This window comes from Sphaeramia orbicularis, chromosome 16, assembly GCF_902148855.1.
Source record: "Sphaeramia orbicularis chromosome 16, fSphaOr1.1, whole genome shotgun sequence".
NCBI classification, from domain to species: domain Eukaryota; kingdom Metazoa; phylum Chordata; class Actinopteri; order Kurtiformes; family Apogonidae; genus Sphaeramia; species Sphaeramia orbicularis.
In genome coordinates this window covers 59,725,287-59,740,643 of record NC_043972.1, presented here as the reverse complement: position 1 = coordinate 59,740,643, position 15,357 = coordinate 59,725,287, and the positions used below count along the sequence as shown (strand labels likewise).

The 15,357-nt window shown below is 38.9% G+C and overlaps 1 protein-coding gene across 2 annotated transcripts in view; it reads left to right on the top strand.

Moving 5' to 3' along the window:
- rpz6 (rapunzel 6) overlaps positions 1 to 2,453 on the top strand; it is a 15,663-nt gene extending 13,210 nt beyond the window's left edge. For both annotated transcript variants that reach the window (XM_030157794.1, XM_030157792.1), the window contains one exon: positions 1,734 to 2,453. In XM_030157794.1, the coding sequence (XP_030013654.1) occupies positions 1,734 to 2,424 (691 nt within the window). In that variant the 3' untranslated portion in view covers positions 2,425 to 2,453. The remainder of the gene's footprint in view (positions 1 to 1,733) is intronic.
- The last annotated feature ends 12,904 nt before the right edge of the window (positions 2,454 to 15,357 follow it).

The following is a 15,357-nucleotide window of genomic DNA, read 5'->3' as shown; positions in this document are numbered from 1 at the left end:
AACAACAACAATAATAATAATAATAATTATTATTATTATTATTATTATTATTATTTATTAGCTACACTTTTTTTGCTGTTTACCTCCATTTTGCCGATGATTCAAACTGATGATTCAAGAATTCGAGAATCAGGACCCCCCCCCACCCCTTCATGTTCTCACTGGTTTTAACAGGAGACATCCCATCTCCCCTATCCTGGCTTCCTGTGTATTTTAGAATTGATTTTAAGATTTTACTGACCACTTTTAAAGCCCAAATGGGCCTGGCCCCTGTCTATATAGCTGAGATGCCAGTACGCAACCTTAGGTCCTCGGGGGGGCAGAGGGCTCCAGACTGTTCCAAAGTCCAGGCTTAAACCTAAGGGTGACCACGCCTTTTCCATCAGGACCCCTCGACTTTGGAACGGCCTGCCTGAGGAGATAAGGCTGTGGAATCAGTGATGTCTTTTAAATCACTTCTTAAAACACGTTTACCTCCACCAGGAGCTATTGTGATCACTTTGCTTTGTGTGTTTGTTTGTTTGTGTGCGTGTTTGTTCATTTGTTTGTTTGTTTGTTAGCAAGATAACTCAAAAAGTTATGAATGGATTTTCATGAAATTTTCAGGAAATGTTGATACTGGCACAAGGAAGAAACGATTACATTTTGGTGATGGGGGGGGGCAGATCTGTCTTGGCAGAGGTCTGTGCTCTCTCAGTGCTTTTCTTGTCATAGACTTGCCTTTATGTGACATCTGTCCCTTTTTAATTTTAATTTTTAAAACTTCAATTGTATCCTGTTTGGTTGTTAATTTATATTCTCGTCCATGATGTTTTATCTCACTCCTTCATTTTTACACTGATTTGACAGCATCACGTTACGTTATCCCTGCCCTCTTTACTCCGATTCACTTAATTTATTCAAAGTGTCATGTTTTTGCATTTGCTGTCTGTATCTCTTTTAAAGGTGCTATATAAATAAAGCTATTATTATTATTATTATTATTATTATTATTATTATTATCATTGCTCATGTGAACGCGCAAAATGGAGAGGGAGGGGCCAAGGGGTGAATTGTCCCCCATAGATCCTGACCAGGGTGTGGACAGTCTCTGCAGATCTTCAGGGCTTTGCTCTCATTACCTCCATCAGGAGGTATTGTGATCACTTTGCTTTGTGTGTTTGCGTGTTTGTTTGTTTGTTTTTTAGCAACTTTACAGGAAAACTCTTCCACCCATCTTTTCCAAATCTTCCCCACAGATAGGCCTAGGCCCTGGGACCAACCCACCAAATTTTGGTCCCAGTAGGCCAAAGTTCAAGGTCACAGCAAGGTCACAACATCTACAGTTTTCCATTTGTCATCATTGAGCAATTTTCGAAAATTCATAAAAAAATTCAAAACGACTCCGATTAGCCTCCGATTGGATCCACCTGTAGCTTAGAACAATCTCTTGTATCTGGAACTAAATTGTCCACATCCACTGTGGAATGTGGACTCTGTGGACATTTACATTTAACATTGAAAATCCCATTTCCCATACATTTAAAATTAGAACTCACAAATACTCAAAAATCTAATTTAACAGACAAGTGACTGGTACCAAGACTCAAGTTTTTCTGCTGCATGGAACAACCTGGAAACTGTTGAATTTAAACAGAAATAGTCGATCCACACATGCACACCGTTCGGGGTGTTTGGTGGAGGTTTGCGTTCTCTGAACACTTGTCTTATGAATGCGTTGCTGTGTTTTGCAGGTACGTGTCCAGGAACCGCCGTCTCCTGGAGGACTTCTGCGTCCGTATGAAGGAGCTCTTCTGTTTGGGTCTGATCGCACTGCTGGGCCACTGCGCCTTAACTCAGGCTCCAGAGGAAGAACAAGACAAGATCCAAGCATGGAGCAGTAAAATTGAAGAAGTCGAGTCCAAAATGAAGATGACGGTTGAGTCGTGCATCGCTGCCTTCCCGGACCAGGCCAAGTCCGACTCCCAGCGCTTCCTGCAAGAAAAAGACGAGCAGAACCTGCAGGAGACCACTCAGCAGCTTCTGGAGTTTTTAATGAAGAAGTACGACTGGGTCAGCTGGTCGGTGCGCCTCATCCACCACTCGGGCAGCACCTACCGAAACTGGCGAGCCGGCGAGCACTTCCACCAGGTGGCGGGACAGAACTGGTTCGAGGTGCCGCAGGTGAACAACATGGACCTGGTGGTGTCGTACAGCACCAAACCCACGCCGGTGCCGCGCCACTGCATCCAACAGGTGATGGAGGTTCAGGGGAGGAAGGGAAACGCCCCCGCCGTGGTGGAGGCGCTGGAGAAGCAGTTGGATGGGTTTGTCGTCCACGCCGTCAGTCGCCACAAGGAGAGCGCAGCTGCATGGAGCTTTCCAGAAGACTGTCACTACTGGGACCGACACAAGAACGTGGCGCTGTGTGTTCATTCTGAGTAGATGAGATGGACCGAACACGGAGCCAGGGTTCGTAATGCTTCATAGTGTGTACTTATTATAAAGTGTTACCCTGTGGTCTCCAAAAACAAATGGGTCTTCTGTGGATTTGACCATGTTGTCCTGTACATATTCTACAACAGCCCAGATGGACGAACCAAACACTGGGTTTTTGTGTTTTTAGATGGTTCCCCTATAATCACACAGAAGGGGAGGGAGAGACAGGAAATACACCTGTAAAAATGTAATATTTAGGTGAGAAACAGTATTTCTTCGCATTAGCATTACTTAGTACTACATAGGCAAGGCAAGGCTAATGTATTAGTATAGCATTATTCATACACAAGGCAATTCAAAGTGCTTTACAAAGGCATAGAAACATATACGATTCCATCTGACAACAGCAGAATAAAACATTAAACAAAAGGAAAGTGCAGAAAAGATGTTCTACTGTGGAGGAAACCACCGCCCCTGGGGTTACCTGCCTCATTCCGTGCGTTTCTATGACAACTTTTCTTCCTGGTTTAATCTGATTAAAGGTTGGATCCTATTTCAGATGTCCATGTAAACACCTTATTCCAGTTGAAAAAGAAAAGCTTGGATTAAATTTAAACCTGATTAAAGTCACTGGTTTAATCCACTTTTGAATGCGCTCTAAATTCTTCCTGGACATGTAAAGCCTTTATTCCATTTGGACTTTATTCCTTCCATTCTGCACATGCTCAGTGTCTTGTCCTGTGGCGATGACGCACACATTCTGCGCTGGTGGAAGAATATGCACTGCAGTCTAGTCTTCCCAAAGCGTTCCAGTGGAATATTCTGATGGGATCTACCAGCCTGGAAAACCCTGAAGGAACAGTTCAACACCTGTTTTTTTTATTCATTCATTTGTCATGAACTAATGAGTTCCATAAGTGGGACAAACAGTTTGAACTGCAGTGCACCAATTGACTTGTTCTTGCAGCCCTTCCGTTAGCTTATCTTAGCCTAGCTTAGCATAATGGCTTCATTCCTCTGGTCAGACGTAGCCAGGCTTTTAGAGGTGATTTGTAGTATTTTATGAGTGATTTTGGTAAATTCAGTTCTCCCTAATCATTCCTTTAGTCCGCTGGGGTCAATATGATCACAAACTGAGGCTCAGATCATGGTCATGTGACTTACTGCAGGAAGAAAATCTGGGAAATAAAAACTAATGCAAAGCTAAAACGCTAAAGCAAAGCTAATTTACCGCATGCATCCCTTCCAACAAAAAGATTTTCCAACTTCCGTCAACACAACAGTCCCAAGATTGTATGAGTGCAGTAAGTCGCAGATCTAAAGAAATAATTAGAGAGAATCGGATTTCACAAAATTACTTACAAAAGACGACAAATCACTTCAAAAAACTGGCTACATGTGACCATGGAAATGCAGTGGCTATGCTAAGCTAAGCTAACAGAGGGGCTTAGCTCAGCTAACAGAAGGGCTGCCAGAACCCAATAAACATTTCTCATGTAAACCTTTATTCGGGTTTAACATTTCCATGTAAACAGAAGAGAAAGTACTTAAATTCCGGATTAATTTCTTCTGGAAAAATAAAGTGGATTTAAAAACATCATGTAACCGTACCCACTGTGAGGACAGTTCACTACTTGCGCTCCCTGGGACTCAAAGAATCCCAGAGGCTCAACCGTTTATTACCATCTTCTCTGCCGGTTAACAGTGGGTTAGCCCTGCTGTCCCGGGTCTCCATAAAGTCCAGACCAGGCCTGGAGTGACTATTCAGGAGTTTGAGGAGGAGTCCTGACGGTGTGGGTTGGTTGGATGGAAAACTAATGTGGACCTTCATCCGTCACTGATCTGATCTTCTTGCATTCCTTCTCCATTCATCAGACATCATGTTCATGTACACAGAGGAGGAAGTGTTCAGATCTGTAGACAATGACACTGTTATTAATAAAGTTGCTTAGGAGGTGTTTGATGCTGTAGGTCACCACTAAATATAAGTGTAGTGAAGCTACTGAAGAGTTGAGTGCAAACCGAACAATAGAACACCTCTGAAGGGAAACGACAAAAATGACATTTTAATTCCAAATAATTTTAATTTCCATTTATTGCTCCTGAACAAAGGAAAATACGTTTTCATCTGTATCCTATTTTTACCTTATAAATCTGGATCTGATTTAAATTTTAATTAATCATACTGTTAAAGTGAAGTGTTTTCTGTTACCGTACCAACATGTGCCTGAACTTAGACCCAGTCCAAAGGCATTGTCAGAGTGAGCTGCTGTTTCATTTATTCACAGTTTCTGGTTTGGGCAGGAAACTCAGGCCCACTCTGACCCTGGTCCAGACCAAGATTATTATCGTTAACGAAAACGAACGAAATGACGAAAACTAAAATAAAAACTAAAATTAAAAGAAAAAAACGATAACTAATGGAAACTGTATTGTGTGTTTACTAAACTAACTAAAACATAAAAATTATGGTTAAAATTCCCTTAGTTTTTGTCTTTGTCAATGTTGATACAGGATAGAACATGTGAAAATTTCATCTAAAATCAGCGATATAAGAGATTTATAGAAGTTGGGAGGCCAATGATGAAAGTATGGAAAGTTTCAGTTTCGTTTTCATGTACATACTTGTGTATGGATCACACCCCCACCTACATAACCCCCCCAGCCTGCTATAGGGAATTTTTCCATGGTACTGTCCATATGTTTGTGTGTGTGCTCAGTCAGAGCCGCCCTAACCCCACCCCCAAATAAAGTGTCCGGGGTAAACCCACTAATTTCTTTGAATAGGATGGAAGATAAAATATATGAAAAAACTGAAACTAATACTAAAACTAAACTAAACTAAACTAAAACTCAGCATTCAGAAAAAAATGACAACTAATAAAAACTAACAAACCTGCTCTAAAAACCAATTAAAACTAATTGAATTAAAGAAAAAAAAGTCAAAACTAAATAAAACTAATCTATAATGAAAAATCCAAAACTATCAGAACCCTGGTCCAGACTCTGATCTGGGATGAGATGCAGACCTGACGCAGCGGTCCGATTCTACATCATCAATAATCAGAAATTAATGCAACTATAGATGGAACAAATATGATCAACCTTATCGTGACACGACAGAATCATTATGTGGAGAAACAGATGTGACAGTGAACGCCTCCTGGAATCAGAACCAAAGAGGGCGGAGTCAAATATGGCATGGGTGACTGTTTTTGGCTGGGCAGTGTATATTCAAACTGAAATACTGGTCATGTATTTGACTTACTTTGATTATGTAGTACTAAGCAGGTTATTATCGTTAACAAAAACTAACGAAATGATGAAAACTAGAATTGTAAAAACATTTTCATTAACTGAGATAAATAAAAACTGCAATTAAAAGAAAAAAACGATAACTGAAACTGTGTTGTGTGTTTACAAAACTAACTAAAACATATAGAAATTATGGATAAAATTCCCTTCATTTTTGTTTTTGTCAATATCGGATTGATACGAAATCGATTTATTTCACTCCAGCAATTTTAGCCCGTGGCAACGTACGACACTTTACCATCTGTCACTTCCATCACTTGTCATTTCCAGTCGTCTTCTGGTCCCCACTCTACCTGGAAACATGGAGATTAAAGTTGGGAGAAAGCAGCAGAGTCCTGTCTGGGATTTATTTGAATACAACAGTGAAGAAAATAAAAGATATGAAAAAACTAAAGCTAATACTAAAACTAAACTAAAACTAAGCATTTAGAAAAAAATCAAAGCTAATAAAAACTATCAAACCTGCTCTAAAAACTAATTAAAACTAACTGAATTAGAGAAAAAAAGTCAAAACTAAATAAAACTAAACGATAATGAAATATCCAAAACTATTATAACTTTGGTACGAAGTAATGATAATGCTAAGTAATGCTAATGCAAATAAATACTCGAATACTGTTGTGTTCATGGCGTCTTATGTAAATATGACATTTTTCCAGTTCTGTGTGATAACAGGAGAACCAACCAAAAGCCCAGTGTTTGGTTTGTCCTTCAGGGCTGTTGTAGAAACATCTCAGGACAACATGGTCAAATCCACAGGAGACCTATTTGGAATGGAGACCCCAGTGTTTTTAACACATCTGTGAAAATGCACCTACTTCCTGTCACCACTCAACGTATTTTGGATCAAATTACTGCCCCTCTGACACTGGAATAATGCACCTTTATTTCATTAGCTGTGAAGTGGAGGTTCACGTGTCCTTAGTAAATAAACAGAAGCTGCAGCTGACATCACCTGCTGAAGTTCTTTTAAAAACCTCAAAGATTAGGGGTTTTAGATCAAATATTCATGTCGGCTGTTGAGTGCTCCAGTTAAAGCTGCAGGAGGTGAAGTGACCGGAAAAAACAGCAGAGGAGCTGAACCCAGAACCCAGAGGAGCGGAGTCAGAGTGGAAGGCGGAGCTCCGACATGACGGTGGGAGGAGCTACAGTGGTTTAGTGTCGGACACAGTAACGCAGGGCTCTCGAACGCATTTTCTTTCAGGTTCCACATTCAGCCCAATTTGATCTCCAGTGGGCCGGACTGGTCAAATAATAACAGAATGACCTATAAATAATGAATTTTTTTCTTTGCTTCAGTGCAAAAATCCCCCATTACATTATGAAAATACTTACTTTACTAAATTATCCAAACAGAAAAGATGTGAATAACCTGAAAAAACTGAAATTTCTTAAGAAAAATAAGTGCAATTTTAACAATATTCTGCCTCAACTTATCATTTCTTCATGTGCATTATGGATCAGATCTAATAAACACTTAGTAACAGGCAGAAAATTGTTAAAATTGAGCTTTTTTTTTTTTTTTTTGACATTTCAGGTTGTTCATATTTATTCATATTTTTTTCCATATTTCTTCATATTTGTTCAGGTTATTCACATTTTATTATTAAAGGATAGTTTGTTAATGTAAATATTTTGAGAATTTAAAGTTATTTTTTGCACTAACACAAAGAAAAACTATTAAGTTGTCATTATTTATAGACATAAAGTAATATTATCTTTTTTCACATCAAACCGTGAAGAAAATCTGCAGTCATTCTTTTTTGTGGGTTCTTCTGCTCTTCTTATTTGACTGTAGATCAGATTGGTCTGTATGTGGAACTGACACTAAAATGAGTTCCACAGCCTGGACTGTGGAATTTTTGCACTTTGTAAATTCATCCCAGGGGTCGGACTGGAACCTTTAGTGGGCCACATTTGGCCCCTGGGACACATGTTTGAGACCCCTGCAGTAACTGTACATGAGTCCATGGTTAAAGCTGCACATGTTTTACCCCCATGCATCTGTGAAAACACCTGTGGAGGTTCTACAGCAGGACCGTCCACCTCAGGTTAGTTCAGGTTCCACATTCAGACCAATGGGATCTGCAGTGGACCAGGAAAAGAAGAACAGAAGAATATAGAAGTAATAATAACTCCATCTTTTTCACTTTATTTAAGTCTAAAAAAACCCTTTGAATTCTGAAAATATTTACATTTTCAAAATAACCTGAAAAAAATGAAACTGCAGTTTTCATTTCATTTCATTCATTTGTTTATTTTGGGCATTTACAGAATACATGCAAATTAAAAAAAAAAAAAGATTCCAGAATCACTCATCTACACTCAAAAAGGAGCAGGAAGAAGAAAAACTTATTTAATCCCACCCTCATTCTCCTCATCAAATAACTGAACATATTAATGTTTTAGATTCTCACTCCTGTCCTTAGACTTTAAGACAGAACAATGAACAAAACAGACAATATTTAAACAATATTTAAACAATACTTAAATAATATTTAAACAATACTTAAACACTATTTTTACAAGATTATGTCTCAATTTATAATTTCTACGTGTGTTACAGATTGGATCTACAAAAGTAAAAAACAAACAAACAAAAAAACAACACTATTAACAGGCATTATTTTGGTAAAATTGCACTTCATTTTCTGTAGACATTTCAGGTTCATATTTGTTCATATTTTTTTTTTCATATTTGTTCATATTTGCTTATATTTATTCAGGTTATTAAAATTTTAATGTTAAAGGACAGTTTGTAAATGTAAATATTTTCATAATTTAATGTTATTTTTTTGCACTAAAACAAAGAAACATTTGGAGTTGTCACTATTCATAGGAATAATGGAACTTTTTTTTTCACATTAAACTTAGAAGAACATTTGGACTCATTATTTCTCGATTATTACCTCCGCCAAGGAGGTTCTGTTTTTGCCAGGGTTTGTTTGTCTGTTTGTTTGTTTGTTTGTCTGTCCGTTAGTGTGCAACATAACTCAAAAAGTTATGGACAGATTTTGATGAAATTTCCAGGGTTTGTTGGAAATGGGATAAGGAAGAAATGATTAAATTTTGGTGGTGATCGGGGGTGGGGGGGCCCACGGGGGGGCCCATTTCCAACAAACCCTGAAAATTTCATCAAAATCTGTCCATAACTTTTTGAGTTATGTTGCACACTAACGGGCAGACAAACAAACAAACAGACAAACAAACCCTGGCAAAAACATAACCTCCTTGGCGTGGGGGGGCCCACGGGGGGGCCACTGATCAGCCTTGGCGGAGGTCTGCGCTCTCCAAGTGCTTCTAGTTATGGTTTTATTTGACTTGAGCTCACGTTGGTCTGTATGTGAACGAACTAAAAACACTTCAACACCTTTGTGTCATTTATGAACTTTGCATAGTTATCACACGGGCCGGAATGGACCCTGTGGAGGGCCGGTTCTGGTTCGTGGACTGGACCCTTTGGAGGTCCAGACTGGACCCTGTGGAGGGCCGGTTCTGGTCCGTGGACTGGACTGGACCCTGTGGAGGGCCGGTTCTGGTCCGTGGACTGGACTGGACCCTGTGGAGGTCCAGACTGGACCCTGTGGAGGGCCGGTTCTGGTCCGTGGACTGGACTGGACCCTGTGGAGGGCCGGTTCTGGTCCGTGGACTGGACTGGACCCTTTGGAGGTCCAGACTGGACCCTGTGGAGGGCCGGTTCTGGTCCGTGGACTGGACTGGACCCTGTGGAGGGCCGGTTCTGGTCCGTGGACTGGACTGGACCCTGTGGAGGTCCAGACTGGACCCTGTGGAGGTCCGGTTCTGGCCTGCGGTCCACGTTTCCCCTCTGTTCTGCAGTGACCAGGGTCCAGAGGAGGAGCCGTGCTCTTGTTTCCTCTCAGACTCTTTGGTTTAAACTCTTAAATCCCACAGACCTGCACACACTGCAGCTGTTTGAACACCATGGCTCATGTTGACGTCTCTACCAAAGGTCAAAGGTCATGTGGTGCAGAATAATGACAAGCAGGTTTATTTTTGATCAATTACAAATGAATAGTTTTAAATAGTAGTGACAGGAAGGAGCTGAAGTTTTCATCAGGTTAAAGTCTGATGGGTGTTTGGATTCATTATAATGGTTTATATATTTAAGATGACTGACAATAGATGCCTGTATCATTATGACTATTATATTCAATTATTGTTTATAGATGCTCTAAATCAGGGGGGTCAAAGTCAGTTTAGATCAGGTGCCACATTCAGCCAAATCTGATCTGCAGTAAAATAAGAACACAATAATATAGAAATAATGTCAACTCCAAACTCTCCTTTGTTTTAAAGTGAACAAAGTAAACTCACATTATGAAACTGTTTACAAATTATCCTTTAAAACCATGTGAATAACAGGAACAAAATGAAATTTCTAAAGAAAAGAGAGTGCAAACTGAACAATATTCTGCTTTAGTTTATCATTTCTATATGTTCATTCTAACGTACAGATACAGTGGATCTACAAACATTAAATTCATTCATTCATCAGTGAATGAACTTAAGACATTTCAGGTTCATATTTGTTCAGGTTATTATTTTTTTTAATGAGAAATGAGTCTGTTTTAGTGTAAATCCAGTAAAATTACATGAAAATGTTTACATTTACAAAGTTGTCATTAGTTCTAGGTTATTATGACAGTACTTGACTGGTTCTGATCCAGTTTACATTGAATTGGTCTGAATGTGGAACCTGAACTAAAAGGATTATTGATATGTTCAGTGTCATTTTTGCATTTTACACATTCATCCCACAGACCGGACTGGACCCTCTGGTGGACCGGACTGGACTCTTTGATAAACCAGACTGGACCCTTTGGAGGGCAGGACTGGACCCTTTGGTTGACCTGACTGGATTCTTTGGTGGACTGGACTGGACCCTTTGGTGGGCCGGATTTGGCCCCCAGGCTGCATGTTTGACCCCCCTCCTCTATATATTCCCCATTGCACTTTAAATATGTAGTAAATCCTGGAAAATCTGAACATATTTATTCAGATAAACACCTTGTAGATGCTCGTATACTAACATGCACCACAGTGTGAATGTGTGTTTAACCAGTGTTCCATGTGTTCCATATATTCCATGTGTTCCATGTGTTCTATGTGTTCCATGTGTTCCATATATTCCATGTGTTCCATGTGTTCTATGTGTTCCATGTGTTCCATGTGTTCCATGTGTAGAATGAACTCAAACTAACAGCATGTACGCTGACAGAAAACCAACGCCTCAGCTTCGTACTGTCCTCGTCTCCCGGGCAACGGGCTCGTGCGCCTCCTGCTCCAGGCGCTGGTTCTGCTGAGGCTGCATCTACTCAGCTCCATGAGTGTGTGCTGGACTGGACTGGACTGGACTGGACTGACCTACATGCATTCATGGGCTGCAGAACAGGCCTGGCTCTGGATCTGAAACCTGACAATGTGCCTTGTGTTCTGAACTCCTTTGAACCAAACCCAGACTGCAGAGTTCTGCTTCCACGGCCGGGCCTCCACCGGACCAGCGCAGACTGGAGGTCACATGGTTCAGCCTAGAAGACGGTGCTACCGCCCACTGTCCCATAGAACAGATGAGTTATTTATGGAACAGACAGTAGAACCGTCCCACTGTGAGTCCTGCTGCGTTTGTTGTGGATTAAATGAATGTTCCTGAACTGAAGGCTGTCTGAACCAAGGTTAGAATAGTTCTGGATTTTTCATTCTAGTTTAGTTTTATTTAGGTTTGACTTTTTTTTCTCTAATTCAGTTAGTTTTAATTCATTTTTAGAGCAGGTTTGCTACTAGTTTTTATTAGTTTTTGTTTTTTTTCCCTAAATGCTTAGTTTTAATTTAGTTTTTTCATATCTTTTATTCGAATAAATCCCAGACAGGACTCTGCTGCTTTAGTCTCCATGTTTCCAGGTAGAGTGGGGACCAGAAGACGACTGGAAACCACAAGTGAACACAAGTGACGGACCAAAAAGTGTCGTATGGTGCCGCTAGCTAAAACGAAATAAATCGCTTTTGTATCAATCCGACATTGACAAAGATGAAAACAAAGAGAATTTTAATCCATAATTTTTATCCGTTTTAGTTAGTTTTGTAAACACACAATACAGTTTCAGTTAGTTATCGTTTTTTTTTCTTTTAATTATAGTTTTTATTTATTTCAGTTAATGAAAATGTTTTTTTCAAATCTAGTTTTCGTCATTTCATTCGTTTTCATTAACGATAATAACCTTGCTCCACTGCTGGTGCATCATGGGATTTATCTGTTCTCATTATTTAGATTGGTTGAAAAACGTCCTTTTTCAAATGTCACCAATAACTTGACTCATTTGTAATTCAACAGTTTTGGAGAAGTTGTGTCCGTCTGTACGAAATATCAACTAAACATCATATGACACACCAATACTAGTATGGTGCCGCTAGCTAAAACTGCTTAAGTGAAATAAATTGATTTCGTATCAATCCAACGTTGACCAAAAACAAAAACGAAGGGAATTTTATCCATAATTTTTATCCGTTTTAGTTAGTTTTGTAAACACACAGTACAGTTTCAGTTAGTTATCGTTTTTTTTTTCTTTTAATTATAGTTTTTTATTTATTTCAGTTAATGAAAATGTTTTTTTTCAATTCTAGTTTTCGTCATTTCGTTAGTTTTCATTAACGATAATAACCTTGGTCTGAACGTCCTTGGACCCAAATCCATCCTAGACCTGTTGGTTTCCTGTGGAGCATCCAGACCACCTGAGGTCATCAGGGTCAGGTTTAAAACCAGAACCAGAACCAGAACCAGACCAACTGAAGCAGCATCAGTAGTTGTGCTCCTCAGCTGTGGAACAAACGTCCTGAACACCTGAGGTCTGCTCCCACTGTCCGCTCATTTAAACCACAACTGAAAACATCAGTATCATACTGATTTGATAAAGCACTTTGTGACTCTGTCTGTGAAAAGTGCTCTATAAATAACATTTACTTACTTCTTACTATTTATTGACACTTTCACTAAAACTGTTAAAAAATGTCTTTTAAATGAACTTTAAAATCACACACTATCACTGATGATTTTAAGGTTTATTTTAATTTGAATGTTTTTATATTTTAATGTTCTCTCATCTTAAATGTATTTCTGTGCCTCTCCTGTGATGCTGTTATGTTTTAGTTAAAGCACTTTGAACTGTCCTGTACATGAGATGTCCTACACTAATAAACCTGCCTGGACTTGAAACTCAACTGTTGGTCCAATAATGTTTGTCTTATTTTATACTGAAACACTTTAATATAGAAGATGTGTGTCTAGTCCTGAGGGGGTTCGACGCTCTGGTGGGACTGAAAAGGACTAAGACCCAAACGTCCACATTCATTCATTCATTCATTCATTCATTCATTCATTCCAATCTAAATGATTGGAAAGGAGCAAGATGAAGTAAACTTCTAATCCCTGCTCCTTTCTTCAAACATCTGCTTCCATCAGATAGGTTGCCGTTACAGTTATTACAGTAAAAAACAGTTTACATGACAGTCAGTGAAAATGAAACAAATCCAAAATCCATCAGTTAAATTTATTTCATTACATGCTTTTATAAAGCTTCTCTATTCTTCCCTTATCCAACCTTTTAAACTGAAAAATATTTGTACATCTTTTCTCTTCCACTGCCAAAGAATTCCACCCACAACACAAATACACATTTACTTCACATTAGTCCGAACCATTTGCTGTTTAAAAGCAATGTCCTTAATTCAGCTAACTCTTTAAACTGAAACAATCCTGATTTAATAAACAACTCATTCTTATGTTCCCTGAAATTCACATTAGACATGATTCTTATTGCTCTTTTCTGTCATAAAAACAGTGGCTTTGTGTTCCTCATATATGTTTTGGTCCATACTTCAGTACAATAACTCAAATAAGTCAACAATATCAAATTGTCATTACTTTATAATCCAACACATATTTTGTTTTACTCAATACAGAAATATTTTTTGACACCTTTTTTTTTTTTTTTTTTACATAAGCAGTATGTGACTTCCATGTCAATTTATCGTCCACTATCACACCCAAAAAAGGAATTTCTGAAACCCTCTCAATCGTAACCCCATTAATAGACAATGAAACATGTTCTTCCTTTTTTCTATTTGTGAACACCATAAACTTAGTTTTATTCCAATTCACAGATAATTTGTTTATATCAAACCATTTTTTGAGCTGAACCATCTCATTCTCTATTTTCTGTACTAACATTTTTAAATCACCTCCTGAACAAAGAAAGCTTGTATCATCCACAAACAAAATAAACTGTGTTATCTTTAATATATCACATATGTCATTAATATATAAAATAAATAATTTTGGCCCCAGAACACAGCCTTGTGGAACTCCACATTCAATTTTTAAACAATTTGACAGTTTCCTAACAAACTGTACATACTGTTGTCTGTTGCGTAAATAACTTGTTAACCAATCTGAAACAACTCCTCTCATATCATATGAAAATAATTTTGAAATAAAAATGTTGTGATCTCACATATCAAATGCTTTGTTTAAATCAATAAATACTCCTGTTTTCTGTTGCATTTGTGATTTCTTCTGTTATGTTCATTAATGATAGAGCTGTAGAACGATTACCTCAAAAGCCATATTGACGGTTATTGAACAAATTATTTTTCTCAATAAAAGAATCTAATTTTTGGACCTTTAACCCTTACAGACCTAAACGTCCGCCTTTAACCCTTATAGACACAAACGTCCACCTTTAACCCTTAAAGACCCAAACGTCCGCCTTTAACCCTTAAAGACCCAAACGTCCACCTTTAACCCTTAAAGACACAAACGTCCACCTTTAACCCTTAAAGACCCAAACGTCCACCTTTAACCCTCAAAGACCCAAACGTCCGCCTTTAACCCTTAAAGACCCAAACGTCCACCTTTAACCCTTAAAGACCCAAACGTCCGCCTTTAACCCTTAAAGACCCAAACGTCCGCCTTTAACCCTTAAAGACCTAAACGTCCACCTTTAACCCTCAAAGACCCAAACGTCCGCCTTTAACCCTTAAAGACACAAACATCCACCTTTAACCCTTAAAGACCCAAACGTCCGCCTTTAACCCTTAAAGACACAAACATCCACCTTTAACCCTTAAAGACCTAAACGTCCGCCTTTAACCCTTACAGACCCAAATGTCCGCCTTTAACCCTTATAGACACAAACGTCCACCTTTAACCCTTAAAGACACAAACATCCACCTTTAACCCTTAAAGACACAAACATCCACCTTTAACCCTTAAAGACCTAAACGTCCGCCTTTAACCCTTAAAGACCTAAACGTCCGCCTTTAACCCTTAAAGACACAAACATCCACCTTTAACCCTTAAAGACCTAAACGTCCGCCTTTAACCCTTATAGACACAAACGTCCACCTTTAACCCTTAAAGACCCAAACGTCCGCCTTTAACCCTTAAAGACCCAAACGTCCACCTTTAACCCTTAAAGACCTAAACGTCCGCCTTTAACCCTTACAGACCCAAATGTCCGCCTTTAACCCTTAAAGACCTAAACGTCCGCCTTTAACCCTTAAAGACCTAAACGTCCACCTTTAACCCTTAAAGACCCAAACGTCCGCCTT